Source organism: Chelonia mydas, chromosome 1 (assembly GCF_015237465.2).
Source record: "Chelonia mydas isolate rCheMyd1 chromosome 1, rCheMyd1.pri.v2, whole genome shotgun sequence".
NCBI classification, from domain to species: Eukaryota; Metazoa; Chordata; order Testudines; family Cheloniidae; genus Chelonia; species Chelonia mydas.
Window position 1 is genome coordinate 136366524 of NC_057849.1, and position 20587 is coordinate 136387110.

The 20587-nt window shown below is 44.0% G+C and overlaps 1 protein-coding gene across 4 annotated transcripts in view; it reads left to right on the plus strand.

Moving 5' to 3' along the window:
- Nucleotides 1-13338, plus strand: part of RAI2 (retinoic acid induced 2) — a 68631-nt gene extending 55293 nt beyond the window's left edge. For 3 of the 4 annotated variants that reach the window (XM_037901127.2, XM_043537921.1, XM_043537922.1), the window contains exon 2: nt 11176-13338. In XM_037901127.2, the coding sequence (XP_037757055.1) occupies nt 11282-12952 (1671 nt within the window). In that variant the 5' untranslated portion in view covers nt 11176-11281 and the 3' untranslated portion in view covers nt 12953-13338. Of the gene's footprint in view, nt 1-4511; nt 4624-11175 lie in introns of those variants that run through there. The other variant, XM_037901132.2, reaches the window with a different exon arrangement.
- Nucleotides 13339-20587: the final 7249 nt, after the last annotated feature.

The following is a 20587-nucleotide window of genomic DNA, read 5'->3' on the forward strand; positions in this document are numbered from 1 at the left end:
GATCTTGAAAGGTGTATTGTATGAGGTGTTGATCATTGTAGCCATGGAGATACGTCTGCAGGTTTTGCATCTGTTGTGATGACAGGATCTGGTGTTGCTTTGAATTGGTGTGTCCTGGTCTGTGGCGAGCTTGGTGAGATTGGGGGTTTGTTTGAAGGCCAGAAGAGGGGGTTTATGAAAGATTTTTTTTCAAGATGTGGCCCCCAGCAGGTATGAGCTGTAATTGTTTGATGCAGGTTCTCTCAGGTATTTGGGTGGCCTGTGCTATGATCTGATCTACCTCTCTGGTGGAATGTCCTTGTTTTGTGCAGGTTGTTTTAAGTGTTTTAAGGTGTGTATCCTGGACTTTCTTCCACTTAGCATATTCTGAATTATCTGAGTGCCTGGCTGTAGCTAACAGATTTCTTGGTGTGTCTGGGGTGGTGACTGGATCTGTGAAGGTAGGTGTGGTGATCTGTGGGTTTCTTGTATATAGATGTCTGTAGCGTTCCATTGTTGAAGCTAATCACGATGTCTAGGAAATTGATGCTGGTGTGGGAGCATTCCAAAGAGAGTTTGATGGGTGGGTGGCGGTAGCTGAAGTTGTGATGGAAATTTATGACGGAGTTTAGGTCATTTGTCGAGAGGATGAAAATATCATCAGTATATTTTAGGTATATCATTGGTTTTGTGGTGCATTTTTCCAGTATTTTTTTTCTAGAGATGGGTCAGGAAGATATTGGTATATGGGGAATGTAAAGTTGTAATGGGTGAGTGTAGCGATGTGTTTGGTGTGGATATCTGAGGGTTGTCCATTGTCTTGTAGATATTTGAGGCAGACACTGAAGCCATTATTGCGTGGGATGTTGGTGTATAGAGAGGTGACATCCATGATGGCAAGGATGATGTTCTGAGGGAGGTTGTTAATGTTACAGCGTTTCTGGAGGAAGTCAGTTGCATCCTGGAGGGAGCTGGCCTTTGTGTGGTGAATGATTTTAAGATGTTTTCTATGAGCCCAGATAGTCCTTCAGTAAGAGTGCCATGGCCAGATGTGATGGGTCTGCCTGGGTTCCCTTTTTTGTGTATCTTGGGAAACATGTAGAAGGTTCCTGGCTAGATTCCTGGCAGATAATGTTGTAAAGTTTCTCTTGGAGTTGTTTGGGGGAAGGATTTGATGATATCTTTAAAGTCCTGTGCGAATTGTGGTGCGGGCTCTTCTTTGAGGTCTTTATAGTAGGTGGTGTCAGAGAGTTGTCCGTTAGTCTCATTGACATAGTCATCATGGTTGAGGACTATGATGGCGCCTCCTTTGTCTGCTGTTTGATGAGTAGCTGGTGGTTGGATTTCAGGGACTGTATAGCTTTGGTGGAGGTGAAGATGGAGAGATGGAGGTGGATGTGATGTTTGTTATGGATTTTACTGTTACATTGATTGCTTCAGGCAAAAAATAATTAACGATCAACTGAATGGTTTTGTCTGTTGGAGGGTGTCTAGTCAGGTGATTCTTTTTTTTTTTTAATGACTTGTCAGTGGGAACGTGGTAATTGTGAGAGGTGTCATCTTTGTTGTGAAAGAATTTTTTGTGGTAGAGTTGGAGAAAAATTTATTTTAGTCCTCCACATGTTAGTATAGTATCAGTTTTTGTGTTGTGGGAGAAGTTCAGTCCCTTGGCAAGTACAGATAATTCATCCCTGGTAATGGGTAGTCTTGATAAATTTATGATGTTGAGGTGTTGTGTAGTGTCCATGTGGCAAGTCCTAGTGTCTTGGTTTCTCCCAGAAGTCTTTTTTTTTTTTAACCCACTCCAATTTTATGCAGAGGGAAATATGAGTATTAGCATTAAAGTTGGAAAAAGTAGCTGAGCTACTCTTCTGAATTTCAATTACATTTTGGATCCCTTAGTAAGGAGTACAGTCTAAAGGGGAGATGGTCCTTTAAAAAAAATTCTCCTTTGGTTCCAGGATCTCTTCAACTCTGCATTCACAGTACATATACACATTTTAAATAAAATGTAATGATTAGTGTAGACTGCACCTCCACCGATAGGTAGTGCTGTATCTTTATTTTAGGATTAAGTTGCTGTCTTGTTTTGATATTACATCATTGTATCTGGTCAGGAGGTTTATAGGAAGATTTAGTCCTGCATGTGTTTGCTGGAGTTGTTACTTGTAGTGCCCCAATAAATCCTTTGATTTCTATAAGTGAATATTCTGATATTGGCAATTGTCTAGTTGGATTGGCTTGTAGGTCAGAAGGGAAAAATATTATGAACAGTACAGTGGACAGTTCTACTTTTGATAGATACAGTGGATAGTTCTACTATCATATCTTAAACCCAAACAATGTTTGTCAGACTGTTATGTATTGTTTGCATGTTGTTTTATATGATGATGTGAAATATGATAATACATTTTACATCTATTCTCTGCTGTGCTCACGTACATAAGAACAAACTGTCATAGAAATAAGCAAGCTATCTTTCCACACGTGTGTAAAGGAGAGGAAGAGCATAGGTTTAGTTTTCTAGCAGCTTTACAGTTAATGTGCATAGGAGAAAAATGTTGGCAGAGCACATCATGTTATAAGGACAGCAGAATTTGAGATTGTGCCTTTTTACCGTTCTAAATCTGTGTGCATGCAGTTCTGATTTTGGGGGCTGCTGCCATTATCCAGTTCTGGCAAACCTGGTCAGTGTTTAAACCCTTAAATAGACCTGTATATGAGAGCTTGCTTTCTCTCTGCTGTCTTTGATTTACTGTCTTGAATTGAAAATACACAGATAGACTTGGGAGCTTTGGATCAGGCCCTTTCTGTTGCCTTCAGTGGGCATTTAAGCATACCTCTAATGCAGGACTTGAAAAAATTTACCAGACTCCTATTAGCCAGGGACTGATGCAAAAGATGGGGGAAGACTGCCAACAAGGTCCAAAACCCTGCAGAGAAGGCCAACCCTGCTGCTGCCAGGACTCCTGCCGGAGAACTCTCCATAGACACTGATTTAGAGGCTCCATTGACTCCTAGCTGCTGTTGCAGGGCTGAGGTAGAGTTGGAGTGGTGTCCACTGTTCTACTCCTCCCTTGTCCTCTTGGCTGCTGCCAGATGTTATGAAAGTTGGTCTGTTGTTCTGCCCCAGCCTGTGGTTCTTTTTTGATGAGGGGTTGCCTCTTCCTTCCTTCCCAACCCCACGCATGAATAGCTACAATGCATGCCCCTGCTTAGCGCTTTGCCAAGCAGGAACAACAGGAGCCCCCACCCCAGGCATTCCAAAATCATGAGATTGTAAAAATAATAAATTTGGGGTTCTTTTGCTTGGCCTTCTGGTATTTTTGGAGCTTTAGGGGTCACATTTTCAAGCCTTTCTCCACAACCTGAAGGGCTAGAAGCATCCTTTTTCTTTTTAAAAAAGAAAGCTGACATTTTTCCCATAATCCCCTGACTCCAAGCGCTGAGAGAGTTGGCATAAAATTGAGAGGTGGCAACGCTGTGAAATGAAAACGATTCTTATCAGTTTTATAGCTGCCCTTGGGGGTTTTGTCATTCACCCTTGCCCACTAGCAAGAGAGACAAAAATGAAAAAAAAATACAACCCCTACTTTATCATTTAACATAGTTTAAAAACACACAGCGCCTCCCCCTCTTTCCCCTTTGCAGTTCCCCCTCTCACAGTTCTGCATCTCTGTTGCTAACAAGCCAGAACCCTCAAGCAGTGCCAGAAATATTTTCAACAAAATAGAGACACACAGGACTCAGCATAGAAAACAGTATTTGAGCGTGTTTAAAGATATCCCTAGCCTTTTCTCCAAGGTGTCAGATTATGATACATGAGGTCTTCTTTCCCTGTCTAGCTATGTCCTCTGCCTCCAGCCCTGTAACATTTTAAGGCAGCAGTGTGGGGTTTTATGATGTTTTATACTTTCATCTCCTGCAGTTATCCCTGTTTCCCTCCTGGAGTCTGTATGTATGGCATGCTAAGTCATCACGTCTGTAGTGTAATTTTCACCCTGTGTTCCCTATTTTTCAATGTCAATTGAACTTGGCAGAGGAATAGAAGGTCGTCTTCTGCCCTTACAAGATCATCATTTCCCATGAAACCACAGAAATTTCTGTTTTAAAATACATAAAAAAATCAGAGAAATCTGAACTAATTTGCAAAGGATACAAAATGCATTTCTGCATGCCAACATTTAGAGAAGCAACCAGACGGGTGGAAAATACAGTAGGTAAGGAATTTGAAAGTGACAATTAAAAACAGAGCAGAACAGAGCTTTAAAAAAGAGATGCTTTTCCTGGATTTTTCTAATTTACTAACATGAACAGGAAGGTTTTGGTTTTTGAAAACTTGAACTTGCCAAGTGCCGTTACCTGCATTATCTTTATTTTTAGAAATGTTTGTTCTTTACTTTCCAAAAACAGGCTGGCCTGATTTTGTTGTTAGTTTCAAGCACATTTGTTACAGTTTGAATCACTGATGGGTTTTTCTGTTTGGAAAGCAAAAATCTCAATAATTGTTTTTATTTAATTTGCTTTATCTAGAGCTGGGCAAATAATCAAAAAACACAGCACCCTGTATATGTGGATGTTCGATTCAAAGAATGTAATGAAATAAGAATATTCATAAATTATTCTCTCGGTTCTAGAAACTAGGTGAGTAAGAGGGGAAAATAACAGAGTAATTTGTTACTAAAATAAACGTTTGATAAATTATGGTCTTATTATTCAGCCAGCCTTAAAATATTGGCCACTCACATATTTGTAGTGTAACACACTGTGATACTTACATCCCAATACAAAGATTTAAGTCACAGGAGAGGACAGTGAGATCATAATTTAATTTTTATTTTTTTCTGTCTTGGTCATTTTTTTTAGCCGTTGGATATGTTTTATTTGGTCTTGGAAGGATTAGATTTTTATTGGTAAATGTTGATTTCACAATGAAAAAATATTCCATCAATAATAATCAAAATGTACATATAGGCAAAGTAAGAAAAATGCTACTTGAGAACTTACTGAAGTTTGATTTAAGTCTATTTACTTTGTATATTTTGACATGTGATGATGACAATTTGTGTTTTAAGTTTTAACTTTTTGAATCTCAACATCTACTGTCATTAAATAATTGTTAGGCATTTCCCATAATTTCCGATCTAAATGGATACAAATTGGAAAAAATGCTTAAAAATAAATATTGATATCATCTGTCAAAATTATAAAAAATCAAATTTCGCCAAGCTTTGATTTATTATATTCCCTTTTAGCTTGTGCATTATGGCCCCAATCCTTCAAAAACTTACACATGTGCGTAAATTTACACTCATGAATAGGCTCATTGAGTCAGGGAAACTACTTACATGGTTTAGGTTACTCATTTGCATAAGCATTTGTAGATCAGACCCTATGGGTATGTCTACACTACGAAATTAGGTCGAATTTATAGAAGTCGATTTTTAGAAAGCGATTTTATACAGTCGATTGTGTGTGTCCCCACTAAGCGCATTAAGTCGGCAGAGTGCATCCACAGTACCGAGGCTAGCGTCGACTTTCGGAGCGTTGCACTGTGGGTAGCTATCCCCAGTTCCCGCAGTCTCCACTGCCCATTGGAATTCTGGGTTAAGCTCCCAATGCCTGATGGGGCAAAAACATTGCCACAGGTGGTTTTGGGTACATGTCGTCGTCAGTCGTCCCTCCTTCCGTGAAAGCAATGGCAGACAATCGTTTCACGCCTTTTTTCCATGTGAGCGCCATATTGCTTTCAGCAGATGGTGCAGTTGGATTGCTAACCGTCATCATCCAACCACCGCTTCCGCTGCCACTCTGCTCTCCTGCTCTTGTCTCTATAGCGAATTTCTCCATGTTGTCTGTCATGGGCTCCCGCTTCCGCTGCAACTCTGCTCTCCTGCTCTCATGAATCCACCTTGCGGGTCGTCAGCCACTGCTTCCACTGCCACTCTGCTCTCCTGGTGGTCTCGCAGGGCTGCTTTCGCTGCTACTCTGCTCGGCTGCTCTTGTCTCCCAATAACACGGCAAGCGTGCAGCCCACTCAGCTGTTGTGTCCTGGCAGCAGACGGTGCAGTAGGTCTCCAAACCATCGTCATTGAACAACCGCTTCCGCTGCCACTCTGCTCTCCTGAAGACGCCATACCACGGCAAGCATGGAGCCCACTCAGATCACCGCAGCGGTTATGAGCAGTGTAAACACCTCACACATTATCATGCAGTATATGCAGAACCAGAACCTGCAAAAGCAGTGAGGAGGCGATGGCAGCGTGGTGACGAGAGTGATGAGGACATGGACACAGACTTCTCTCAAACCACAGGCCCTGGCAGTTTGGCCATCCTGGTGGCAATGGGACAGATTCATGCCATGGAATGCCGATTCTGGGCCTGTGAAACAAGCACAGGCTGGTGGGACCGCATAGTGTTGCAGGTCTGGGATGAGTCCCAGTGGCTGCGAAACTTTTGCATGTGTAAGGGCACTTTCATGGAACTTTGTGACTTGCTTTCCCCTGTCCTGAAGCACAAGAATACCAAGATGAGAGCAGGCCTCACAGTTCACAAGCGAGTGGCGATAACCCTCTGGAAGCTTGCAACACCAGACAGCTACCGGTCAGTCAGGAATCAATTTGGAGAGGGCAAATCTACTGTGGGGGCTGCTGTGATCCAAGTAGCCAACACAATCACTGAGCTGCTGCTATCAAGGGTACAGAGTTCAGAGTAACAGCCGTGTTAGTCTGTATTCGCAAAAAGAAAAGGAGTACTTGTGGCACCTTAGAGACTAACCAATTTATTTGAGCATAAGCTTTCGTGAGCTACAGCTGTAGCTCACGAAAGCTTATGCTCAAATAAATTGGTTAGTCTCTAAGGTGCCACAAGTACTCCTTTTCTTTTATCAAGGGTAGTGACTGGGAAATGTGCAGGTCATAGTGGATGGCTTTGCTGCAGTGGGATTCCCTAACTGTGGTGGGGCGATAGATAAACCGATACATAAACCGAAAGGAGTACTTTTCAATGGTGTGGCAAGCATCAACGTGGGATGGCCGGGAAAGGTACATGACGCTTGCATCTTCAAGAACTCTGGTCTGTATGAACAGCTGTAGCAAGGGACTTACTTTCCAGACCAGAAAATAACCGTTGGGGATGTTGAAATGCCTATAGTTATGCTTGGGGACCCTGCCTACCCCTTAATGCCATGGCTCATGAAGCCATACACAGGCACCCTGGACAGTAGTCAGGAGCTGTTCAACTACAGGCTGAGCAAGTGCAGAATGGTGGTAGAATGTGCGTTTGGACGTTTAAAAGCACGCTGGTGCAGTTTACTGACTCTGTTAAACCTCAGCGAAACCAATATTCCTATTGTTATTACTGCTTGCTGTGTGCTCCACACTCTCTATGAGAGTAAGAGGGAGATGTTTATGGCGGGGTGGGAAGTTGAGGCAAATCGCCTGGCTGCTGATTACACGCAGCCAGACACCAGGGCAGTTAGAAGAGCACAGTAGGGCACGCTGCGCTTCAGAGAAGCTTTGAAAACCAGTTTCATGACTGGCCAGGCTACGGTGTGACATTTGTTTTTCTCCTTGATGAAAACCTGCTCCCTTGGTTCTCTCTACTTCCCTGTAAGCCAACCGCCCTCTCCTCCCCTCTTTGATCACCGCTTGCAGAGGCAATAAAGTCATTGTTGTTTCAGATTCATGCATTCTTTATTAATTTGTCACACAAATAGGAGAATAACTGCCAAGGTAGCCCGGGAGTGGTGGGGGAGGAGGGAAGCACCGGGTGGGGTGGTGGATGAGGGGAGGAGGGAAGGACAAGGCCACACTGCACTTCAAAACTTATTGAATGCCAGCCTTCTGTTGCTTGGGCAGTCCTCTGGGGTGGAGTGGATGGGTGCCCGGAGGGCCCCCCCCCCCCCCCCAGCATCTTTGGGCATCTGGGTGAGGAGGCTATGGAACTTGGGGAGGAGGGCAGTTGATTACACAGGGGCTGCAGTGGTGGTCTGTATCTTTCCTGTACCTCAACCATACGCCAGAGCATATCAGTTTGATCCTCCAGTAGCCTCAGCATTGCATCCTGCCGCCTCTCATCGTGCTGCCGCCACCTCTTCTGTTGCTCTAGCCATCTATCCTCTTGCACGTTCCTCCTGTCCTCATGTTCATTTTGTGCTTTTCCTGGACTCTGCCATTGTCTGCCTTCACGCATTCTGCTGGGCTCTTTCAGTTCGGGTGGACTTCATAAGCTCAGAGAACATTTCATCGTGAGTGCGTTTTTTTCACCTTCTTATCTGCGCTAGCCTCTGGGACGGAGATGCTAGTGGCAGCATTGAAACATTTGCAGCTGCGGGAGGAATAAAAGGGAGATTAAAATTGAAAAAGACACACTGGCCATATAAGAGGAGGGGCTGATGTTTTCGGGTTAATGTGCAGCACAACCCCCCCCTCCCCCTCCCCCCCCACATCCAATTCTCTGGGATGATCGCTTCACCCCTTCCCACCACCGTGTGGCTAAGCGGGGATGATTTCTTTTCAGCCACAGGCAAACAGCCCAGCAGGAACGGCCACCTCTGAATGTCCCCTGAATAAAATTCCCCTATTTCAACCAGGTGACCATGAATGATATCACTCTCCTGAGGATAACACAGAGAGATAAAGAACGGATGTTGCTTGAATGCCAGCAAACACCGGGACCACACGCTGCCATGCTTTCTTATGCAGTGATTCCAGACTACATGCTACTGGCCTGCCATGGTAAAGTGTCCTACCATGGAGGAGGCAATAAGGCTGCCCTCCCCAGAAACCTTTTGCAAAGCTTTGGGAGTACCTCCAGGACCGCTTCATTGAGATGTCCCTGGAGGATTTCCACTCTATCCCCAGACACGTTAACAGACTTTTCCAGTAGCTGTACTGGCCGCAAATGCATCCCAAGTCTTCAGAGCAAATTAATCATTAAACACGCTTGCTTTTAAACCGTGTATTATATTTACAAAGGTAGACTCACCAGAGCTGCTGCCTTCGCCTTCAAGGTCTGGGAGCCCAGGTTGGGAGGGTATTGGATCCAGGGTGATAAACGGTTCCTGGCTGTCGGGGAGAACAGTTTCTCCGCTTGCTTGCTGTGCGCTATCTTCAACCTCCCCCTCCTCCTCATCTTCTTTGTCCCCAAAATCCTCATCCCTGTTGCGTGAGACTCCCCCCTTGCAGGAGTCCATGTACAGGGGTGGGGCAGTGGTAGGGACACCCCCTAGAATTGCATGCAGCTCATCATAGAAGTGGCATGTGTGGGGCTCTGACCCTGAACGGGCGTTTGCCTCTTTGGTTTTTTGGTAGGCTTGCCTAAGCTCCTTAAGTTTCATTCGGCACTGCTGTAGGTCCCTGTTATAGCCTCTGTCCTTCATGCCCTTGGAGATTTTTTCAAATATTTTGGCATTTCTTCTTTTGGAACGGAGTTCTGATAGCACGGATTCGTCTCCCCGTACAGTGATCAGATCCAGTACCTCCCGTTCGGTCCATGCTGGAGCTCTTTTGTGATTCTGGGACTCCATGGTCACCTCTGCTGATCAGCTCGCCATACTGGCCAAACAGGAAATGAAATTCAAAAGGCTTTTCCTGTCTACCTGGCCAGTGCATCTGAGTTCAGAGTGCTGTCCAGAGCAGTCACAATGGAGCACTGTGGGATAGCTCCCAGAGGCCAATACCGTCAAATTGCATCCACACTAACCCAAATTCGACCTGGCGATGTTGATTTCAGCCCTAAACCTCTTGTCAGGGAGGAGTACAGAAATTGATTTTAAAAGCCCATTAAGTCAACAAAAATGGCTTCATTGTGTGGACGGGTGCAGGGTTAAATCGATCTAACGCTGCTAAATTCGACCTAAACTTGTCGTGTAGACCAGGGCTAAGATGTCAAATTGTGGAGTTACATTTAACTTCATTTTATCTCAATAAGAAACAGGACTGAAACAAATAAGGGAGAAAACCTCCTGAACTGTTCAGCCTAACAAATGCATGAACAATAATGCAGATATAACTTTAGGCAGTAAAATGCAGGTCAACGTACCTGGAAATGTAAATTTGGGGTGCTTTTCTACTTCCCCATGGTAACAGAGTTAAATATAGACAAGTTTCCATGGCAGTTATTATCACAGGATGGAACAGTTTAGGAGCATCACCTTCTTGTTTTCTTCTGTACTACTGTATCAAGAGATCTTAAAGAGAAGTTTTGCATATGGTAGCTTCCATGGGGGAGAGAGCATTCAGTGAGCTCACTGCCTTTTTAAGAAATATGCAAAAATTTCTCTAGGTTCATAAAGGGAAAAGATCTCCGCACTTCTTATTAAGCTTATTAACATTTGCTTAGTTAAGATAAGGGATTAGTTTGTCAAAATAAATTTAAAGTTGCTTTAATTTTTATTCTTTGCAGCTTATTAATAAGTTTACTGGTTCATATTACTGTCGTCTAGCTCTAGAGCAGGAGGTGAGTGCCGGGTTTAGGTTTTTCTTTTTTTATTTTATTTTTTTTAAGTGGGGAAAAAAAACATTGTTGTTAAATAAACGAAACTGCCAAACTACACAGTCCTGTGCGTGTGTGTGTTGCTGAGCTACTGATAGCTCTTTGTTGTGCTGTTTACTGCAGATTTTGAACGCGCTATGTAGTGTATCATGGATCGTCCGATTTATTTTAGGATCTTCAGAGACAAGAAAAGGATGATTAATTTAGGCTGAGTGGGGAGCCTTTATCCACGGAGAGGCTTCACAACTTCACAATGGAACATTTCTTAAGTTTATTTTTAGGAAAGTTTGTTTTTATGCTTTTTACAGAGTTTAAACAGTGCAGTGTCTCTTGACTGTGCCATACCCTGTCATTTCATGAAGCTTTGTTTAAAAATGTAAAATGTACTGCCTCGGTTCTTTTTTTATGCTGTGTACTGTAACTTTTTTCTTTGACTGCAGTTAGTTCTTTAGGCCTTTAAATGATCTATGTTTATAGCTAAATATAAGTTCCCCAGAACTCTTCATATAACACTCACAGATGTATGTACTGTATGTATATACAGTATGTATGTATAGAGTGTACAGTATAATGGAGCAGTTACCCTGAAGTGTGGAAACATTTTATAGCTTTTATGTGATAGGCTTTTTAAAGGCAGTTGCAAATATTATTTTAAGAACGAGATTTATGCAGTGCCTAAAGTATGTTTCTGTTCTGCAGGCCAAGCTATGTCGATGCAGATGCTTTTGGCAGCCCTGACCCAATGCGGATCCTGGTGACAGCAATGTAAACGTGAATTTCTGCAAAGTCTCAGAAGTCCTGTAAAATGGAGGAACTGTACAAGGACACACAAAATCTGCCCATGGATGTTACCAGCTCTCCTTCCACAATAGCTAACAATAAGCTAGAAAATGGGGTCGCTCAGCTGATAACTGCTGAAGCCTGGAATATCAACTCCACAGACTTGATGAAGAAAGCACTTTCACCACTTGTGACTGTCCCAGCCCCTTCGATCCTCACCCCACCAGCGGAATCCCAAAGTGGGGTAGCTCTGAAAGTAGCAGCCACGGTGCTCCAGCCAATTTGTTTAGGGGACAGCCCAGTGGTTCTTCCAATACACCTGCAAGTAGCCGGGAGCACCACCCCTCAGATTGCGCCTAACAACAACACTCCATATGTTATGACGACTCAAGGTCCAGTTCCACTACCTGTCCTCTTGGAGCAACATGTGTTTCAGCATTTAAATTCTCCATTGGTGTTACCTCAGGGTGCTCCCTGCTCTACAAATCCCATTCACAGCAATCTTTTCCAGGGTTCTTCTGCCCCAGTTGGACAGCCCCAGTTACTGGATCAGAAACCATCGAACCAGACCCAGGAGCCCATCTTACCCCCAGTGTTTCAGACCCCAGGATTTGCTGCAGTTCTTCAGGATTTGTTTCCTCCACAGGGCACCTTAGGTTCATCACCCTGTCAGCCACCCCCAGATTACTCCTCTGTTCCACCCCAGGCCTTCAGTTCCCCTCTGTCTCCACTGGTACCCCCAGCCACCCTCCTAGTGCCATATCCGGTGATTGTCCCCTTGCCAGTCCCAGTCCCCATCCCTATCCCTATCCCCATCCCTGTGCCTCACGGCGCTGAATCCAAGGTCAACCCGGACTACCCCAAGCCACCGTTGTTCACCTTGTATTCCTGCAAAGGCACCCAAACCCCTCTGGAGAAAGAAGAATCTAAACCCTTTGATTTCATCCACCACAGGGAATTTTCCCAGCTGAATCGTCACACAGTCATCAAGATGAGCAATGAGAATGAGGCCCTGGACCTTTCCATGAAAACGGTGCCCTTGCTAAAGGCAAGTGAGGTCAGTTCCCAGCTCACCCCTGAAGATGGTGCTTTAGACTTGTCGATTGCTTCCTACAGGAAGACGGGCAATGCGGGGGTCCATGCTGAAGGAGCTAGTGCCATGTGCTCTGGATCCATGATGGACAGTGCTGCTCATTCCATGATGGATAAACTCTCCAGTGCAACAGTCCCCTTTGCCCCTCCCAAACCCCACGAAGCCTCAGCCAAGGTCGACAGCAGAATGACTGGTAGCAATTCGGCCGAGCTCCTGAGACAGCAGCAAAAGTGGCTGGTGGATCAGACGAGCAGAGCAGCCTGTGAACCCAAGGCTGGGAATAATATTGAGATTGTGAGCACTTCGCAGACTGCCAAAGTAATAGTCTCTGTCAAAGATGCTGTGCCCACTATTTTCTGTGGCAAGATTAAAGGCCTCTCGGGAGTATCCACCAAAAACTTCTCCTTCAAAAGGGACATGCCCCAGGACTCTGTTCTGCAGTGTTACGATGTGAAGAACCAGCCAGAGCCTAGGGATAATGCAGAAGCTCTTAGGAAACCAATCAAAAACAGGAGTGTAAAGTTAAAGAAAATGAACTCCCAGGAGATACACATTCTTCCAATCAAAAAGCAACGGCTTGCTGCCTTCTTTCCAAGAAAGTAAATTATGGGTTTTTAGAATTTTAAGATATAATTATTATTATGAAAAATAAAAAAGATGCACTTGGCTTAAAATGCATTTAAAACTTTAAACTATCTTTGTAAGTTATTTTGGGGAAAGCGGGAGAGGATTGGATGTAGATTTCCTGTAAAGCTGGGGGAGGAGACTTCTTTTGGTTTTGTTTTTTGTTATTGATTTTTGACTTTTCATGAAAAAGTAAATAAAAAGCAACCTATTTTTCAAGCGGATTGCACATTTTGCAGCTTTAATGGAATAACGGATGAGTCAGAGGGGTAAGAGCTATTTTCACTGCCATAAAGTGCTTTGATGATGTAATTCTTAGAAATGGGTACAATGGAAACTTCAAAATAAATGTTTGTATGTGGTAATTGGTTGTGGTTTATTTTGTCATTTATAAATTGCTTTCATTATTGGGGAAGATTTGGCAAAAGTCTGTAAACTGTAAAGCACTACAAGTTTATCTTTGTTATAGCCCTGAAATGTTAAGGTGACCAGGCTAAGAAAAATTATATTGCCCCATAGCACCATTAGAGAGCGCCTCTGAACAGCCACTAATGATGTGTTTCAACTATCTTCAATAAAAATGACAGAACAAGATCACTGTTATGCTCTGGCATGAGTCCAATGCACAGAAAAGACTAGTTTTATGATTAGAAATAAATAGAGATCAGTTTTTAAACACAAAGTAAACACTAATGATGATTTTAATAAAATCTAAAAGTCAGGGGAATTTGGTTGCCACTGGGTGAGGAAAAGTCACATAATTTTTCCCAGCCTGAATATAGATATATGGAAAAGTGTTCGTTGTAAGTTTTACCATGTCTTGATGGCTGAAATCAATGCACACGAAAGAGTAGAACAATGTAACTTTACGACATTACAGTGTAAAAGCCAGCCACGTGAATGGAGAAATGTGAATGTAAACTTAAAATAAAAGCCTGCTAGGTGACAGTTGCGCTTGTGTGTGAAAATGGGCTGGAGATGTATTATTGCATGTCTGCTTCTAAATTTACACGTCTTGCAGTTAAAATATATCCAGCTGTTAGTGTGAACATGAGCGCAGGAAAGTATTCTGATGGATCGCCGAGATTGACGGTGAGGCCCCCTCACAGCTTAGAATGTTGTTGTTTAGCTGTTCCTAGCATGTGTTGCCACAACAGCCCTGGTTCCATTGAACTAAACATGAGACTGTAAGCAAGCGAGCAGGGGTCTGTATCAGGTTTACTGGTCCTTACTCTGCAGGGTCGCAGCCAGCCTCTCTACTTCCAGTCCGCTCCGTCATTCTGCAGTTTCTTGCATTAATCCATGAGCACTGAGGCAAAGACTCTCAAAAGTTAAGGCACCGGCCTTTCTCCCCACCCCCCCATCCCCAAATATTGAGCACCCAAAAGGACAGTATCTTAAGAGGACTTTAGGAAAATCTTGGCCCAACCATGTTCCGGTTAAAAATAATATAGATGTTGCATTTTCGTTAGTAAGAATCCTTTTTTGCCTCGGATACCTTTTCCTTGGCTAGAGTATTGGTGCTGGTGGTGCTTTATCTTTCTTGCTTTCTGTGGGAACCAGGAGCTTCAACGGTCAGGACTTGTTAGGGCAGTAGGTATGTTTGTTTTGTAAGAAGTATCTTTTTTTTTTTTTTTTTTTTAAGCTAGCCTTTTCCTTTTTCCAAGGCTGGCCGAACAGAGTGTACAAAATAGTTTGAAGGATCAGCCACTCAGTTAATGTTTATTGACTCCCTTTTATTGTCTATCTGCAAATACTTTGCTTTCTTCCCCTTGGGTACAGTTTTGATTAAATAAGAGGTGGATCTTGTGATTTATTCAGTGTGCAGAAATACGAGTTATGTTGTGTGGTATGAATGCCCTTTCCAATTGCTGCTTGCCCCCTCTTCGTGTTTTAAGTTGGACATTTTCAAACTGCCAAGATCTTCTGAAAATTTACTTCATTCCAACTGGGAAATTTTTAAAGAGGATAGTCACAAAATCAGCTGCTGAAACATTGAGTTCTCAAATGATGCAAAGAGCAATAATCAGTGGGAAGAAACATGTATCAGATGAGTGGTACTTTCATATTGACCCCATGGCCCTTGTTAAATACTGTACTTGATTTCACATGGCAAATGAGCGAGTCCTAGCCATCAAGTTCCACCTATTAACAACTCCAGTAATTCCTCTTAGCCATTGTGTTAGCAGTACCGATCCTCTTTGCAGCCTGTTTAAAGAGGACTATAGAAACATGAACTAGGTACCTTGTCAGTTCGCACCTACAGCGGCCACACAGGAGAGTTACAGCGCAGCACGCTAATGTAGACGTAGGCTAACTAAAATCGGTTTTAAAAAAAATCAAATGAGTCTAACCAGTGCCAGCCCCTCTGTGGACACACTTACATTGGTTTCCAACTGGCTTATAGCAATGTAGCTTAATTCACTCTCAATGGTTGTACACACAGGAAGTTTGGTCACCAAATTAAGCTAAATCAGTTCAAGCCAGTTGTAAATTATTGTGTGTGAATTTTGACTAAATCAGTTTAAAACCAATTTTAGTAAAACTGGTGCAATTTGTGTGTGTAGAAAAAGCTGTACTATCATAGGATGTCTGCCAAGAATGATTTAAAAATCTAAACAGCTGGAATGTGACAACCACATCTGATATTAAACGAAAGAAATTTTTCCAAATGCCTTTTAAAATATACCAGTTGCTTATCTGCAGCATTTGGGGTGAAATGGCCTGTTTTCAGTCCTATGATTTTTTTTTTTTTTTTTAAATTTCCAGATTGCCCTGAGTTAATCACTGATGTACCTGGTGATACATTTGCTTACAAACCATCAGGAACAGGTCAACTGGATCAGTGGGCTGGCAGTGGAAAAGTTCCCATGTTCAACTGCTTTGCCCTCAGTGTTAATTTTTTAAGCTACAGCCTCCGGTGGTGGTGTTTGGAAGAGCATCTAACCCAACAGGAAGGGCTATTGCAGGCCACTTTATCCTCTCATCATTGTCTGGTTTTAATCTGTGAAGGAGACCATATTAAATACAAAAGGAGAGATCCTCCTTTCATACCTGCATTATTTTGAGCAAACTCCACTATGTTCCAGGATGTTTCTTTTCCCTCCTCCTACTGGAAATGTTCCAAAGCACGAGTAGAAGTGATACAGATTGGAATTCTGCATCCCCAAAATTAAAAAAATGTGTGCACAATATTTTCAAATTCTGCATATTTTATGTTGTGTTATTTTGACAAATAATCATTCCAGTTTCAATTATTTTGGTAATTTGTTTCGAAGTACCTGTCAACAAGTATGTCAACAATGCAAACAGCAGCAAAAAAAAGTCCCCCAGGAATAGAGAGTTGAAGAAAAACCCCTACAATAATCCAGTTCAGGGGGGCTCCCCAGAGCCTAGAAAACCCACATCTCCGATTCCCCCAGAGCCAAGCCATGGGGTAGCCCCCAACCTTCCCCCCCCCCCCAGAACACAGAGCCCTGCTGCGGGGCAACCCCTGGCTCAGACACCAGCCCTCCCCTTTCCAGAGCCCAACCATGGGGCAGGCACTAGTGCCCTCCTCTTCCCCCTAGCTTTTACTCCACCCAGGTTCTTTACTGTCCCACCAGGGGACATGGTGTGGTGTGGTGCGGCCCTGCCCTTCCTCATGCTTTGCCAGAGTTGTCTGGGTCTCCCAGGCTCTCTCCTGTCCCCGGGAGAATGAGGACTGGGTTCTGCAGAGTCCAGCAGCCCCCTCTTGGTGGTCAGAAATTCTGCGGGGCAAACGGGAATTCTACAAAATTCTGCATTGCGCAGTCGTGGAGATTTCCCCCAGGAATAAGATTCTTAGCATGGGGAAGAGGCAGCCACAAAACAAGGCACTTAATTATTCACACCCCCACCATGCCTCTCTAGTAGCAGTGTTGGTGTATTGACCCATTAATTATTGAGAGAGCTACATTTTAAATATGTCTAAAACTTTTGCATGGACCCAGAGCTGTAGTGTTGATAGATGGCGGTTCCATTTCTGGTAGCTGTTAATGGAGACATTAGTGCCTTGGTGACGTTGGCATGAAAGTCATTCCGTCAGCATGGCAGGAGAAGGTGGTTTTCTGAGATGCCTGTCTGCGTGCTATTTAAGTTCTTAGAAGCAATCAGTGTGTGTTCTGACCAGCAACAGGCTCTCACTCTCACTCTCCCTTGGAGCCTGTGTGCATTTCTGGACATTTTTCCTTCCTCATCTTCTTGCCTTTTAAGTCCTCTCTCCAAATTTTCAAGTCGATGCCATCACTCAGGAAAGTTAGTGTGGCTTAAGTTAGGGTGTGTATGTAAAGCACATTACCTGCTCCATACTAAATCACCATGTGGCCAGTCTTACTCTACACTGAGTGTCTCTGTGAGCTTTAGCTAAATACACTTTGCAGGTGTAGGCGCCAAAGGCACACTTGATGCAGAGTAAGCGTGTCCACACAGCGCGTTAGTATGGAGTAGCTAGGGCACTCGAGCTATGCCAGCCTTTTCCCCAGATAAACCCTTAGTAGTGAAGCTGAAAAAATTGGGGGTTAGGCTCTATTGATAGCTTTAACGGTTGGGGACTGGCACGGAGCCTGCTTTGGCCCATTGCGTCTTAGCCTGAAGCAGTCTTTTTGACTCTCTTTGGGGCATGTAGCTGCCTGGGAGATTCATGAATTGGATAGGGAGTCTTCAAGGTAGCTTCTACCCAAGCAATTAAGTGCCCAGTAAATCAAGACTAGGCTCCTATAGTCGAGGCATGAACACATTGCACCATTGCCTCTTTGGCTGAGTAGTAAATGTGCTACACACGAGCTTCAGCTTCCAGCTGGTGTTCAGATTCATTCCCTGATAGAGTAAGTGAGGTGGCCTAATCAGGAGTTAACACTCAGGTGGATGATGATGGCAAGGTCTTAACTGCAGAAAAAAGGTGGCATTTTCCTGGGCTAAGATAGCACTAAGCATTTGTGCCATGTCTGTGGTGTGGAATCCACCAGGACCATGCAGATACTGTAAAAGAGTGACATGCTGGCCTTGAAATATATGTACAGAATGGTACAGCGCTATTTGACTGACCTACACTTGCAGCCCGACCAGCTGATCCCTATTAGCTTCAACCCAGCATCTAAAAAGAGTTGTGATGCACTTCTGTGAATAAAGCTAACTAGGCCCAGGGACAGAAGGGGCCTTCATGGAGCACCAAAAGACAGCCAACTGCAAACGGGAAGTTAGTGAAGGTAACATAAGATAGGGTGTAAGGCTGGGCCTGAGTCAGTGTGTGCATGCTGTTACATGCAGCGTGGAATGCAACATTCCAGTAAATTCTTCAAATGTCTCCCTTCTCGGCAGAAGCACAGCCATCCTCCCACAGAAGAGTGATCCAGGTGGTTAGTGTTATCACATCACAACACATTTAGCATAACATTTTGGAGCTGACTCATACGGTCAAGTTTGTTTTCTTCACACAGCGCATGTTCGCTCTGCTCCCTGCAGGAGAACTTCTGGCTGTTGTTTGAAGTGAAGGCTAAGAGGAGTATTCCAGCAGTGGCCTCGCTCCCTCTGTACAGCGGGGGGGAAGCTGTTGACTCATCTCTTCTTATCCCACTTGCAGCCGTACCACTACCACCTACTGTCAGGTACATAAGTTAGGGCAGGGCCAGGCCAGCTGTGGAGCTGCTGACCAGAAGAGATCCGACGGGACTAGGCCAGCTGTGAAATGAGAGCCTCTTACCAGAATAGGTCCAACATAGCTCAACCCGGGGCTGTGGTAGAGCTGCAGGTGGAGTATGTGGAACTGTTTAAATGACCCCACTGGTCAAGTTAGTACTCGGTAGGGTAAGGCCTGGCAGAGGAGCGTCACTCTGCTCTGGTATTGAACCGGTGTTCGCACTGAGCATTCAAAAGCTCTGGTCCTCTGCGTGTACCCTTTTTCTGAGGAGCTGCATCCAAAGAGTTTACAATCTACATGAGCCAAGTACAGAACAGCTGGGGAAGGTGTGATTAAAACATGAGGATTATGTTATGTTGCTTGTATTTCATTGGTCCTACTGGAGTGATTGACCCTCAAGTGTGAGCCTGAGGCAGTAGAGCAGTAGCCCAAGGAACGGGCTGTCTTCCCAGGGTTACTGAGCAATGTGAAAAAGGCACCAAGCAGGAGCAGGAAGAGACCCATGGGAGCACTGAGGTGTGACGAGTGGACAGAGCACAGGGAGCGATGTGGAGTGCAACAGGAAAGGGGAGGATGCAGACAGGGACAGAGCCTGAACATTGACCACGAGGAGTTTGAACTTTAATAGAGAGAGGGAACCAGCGAAGGGACGTAGATGGCGTGACATCGTCTGAGCAGGGGAGGAGGAAGAAACCTTAAGCACCTTGGGAACTGCTGTTGCTACAGGGTTAGGAGGATCTAAATTTTGGACATAAGCACCTAAATCCTTTTGCGATCCAGCCCTTGGTAAAGAGGCAAATGTGGTAGGTTCGGTGAGGATGTCATTAAACGAGGACAGTAAACCCAGAGGGGAGAGGGGAATTGATAAGATGTGGAAGGTTAGGAAAGGAAGGGGGTCTATTTGCCAAATCTAGATGCTTTAGCTGGAGAGAGGCTTCGAGACCCAGAGGGCACAGCAGGTTAAAAAAGGACAAAAATCAGTGGGGGGAAAAGCGGGGGGGGGGATGAGTTCCTGCCAGATCTTGTCAATGTAATGCATTATACTGAAGTGAGCAAGATTCAGGGCAGAGAGAGAGAGGAGGGAACAGAGCACAAACATAATGGAGGAAGTTGGCAGCCAATGTATCCATACTACAACATACATGCCAAGAAGTCTAAAGGAGTGTAGCCTCATATCACACATCTTCATGTTAGCTACTTCTCCTGATGCACTCAGACCTCTTCTGCCCTGTGGGCATGCCCTCTATTGAGTCTTTGCAAGTTACACTCCTTCACCACTTACACCCATTTCCTGCTCAACTTCCACTACACTGACAAAAGTAACACCCCATTTTATGTCCTTGTAGAATTTGGCGCACTGGGATTTTCGAAGTGTTAACACAAAATCCAAGCTCATGAAGCAGTGGGCACTGTAAACTGACTGACGTTCTTTGGCAATGCTGAAATTCCATTTTTGGTTCAGAGAAGTTACCACTAGCTCTCTAGCAGATGGAGGCTTAAGGACAACAGTGACTCTAATGCCATAAAGTAGTCTTGCTAACAGTCTACCTGGTAATCTCAGAAAATGAGTATTAATAAAGCAATAGCACGGTAGGGTCTTCTGAAAAAACAGGTATCACTTTGCAGTCTGGTGGCAGATATTTTAGTTTTTCCTGGTGCTCAAGGTTTATATAAAATATGCAGAAATCTTTAGCCAAATGCCTTTGTTTCAGGCATCTAGAATCACGGCCATCTCAAATCCAGCCAGCTTGGCACATTTACCTCGAGAAGAAAAACAGTATAATATAGAAGTGCAACATACTATTTTCATTTGTTAACTTTACACCTTAAGCAATTTTCCCTACATTTCTGCTTGAGAACTACAGTACGTACTTGGTAAGCATGAAGTTTTAAATCCAAACTATTTTTGAATTGTCCATCTGCATACACAAAAAAAGCTGCTCTACTTTTTCAGTTTC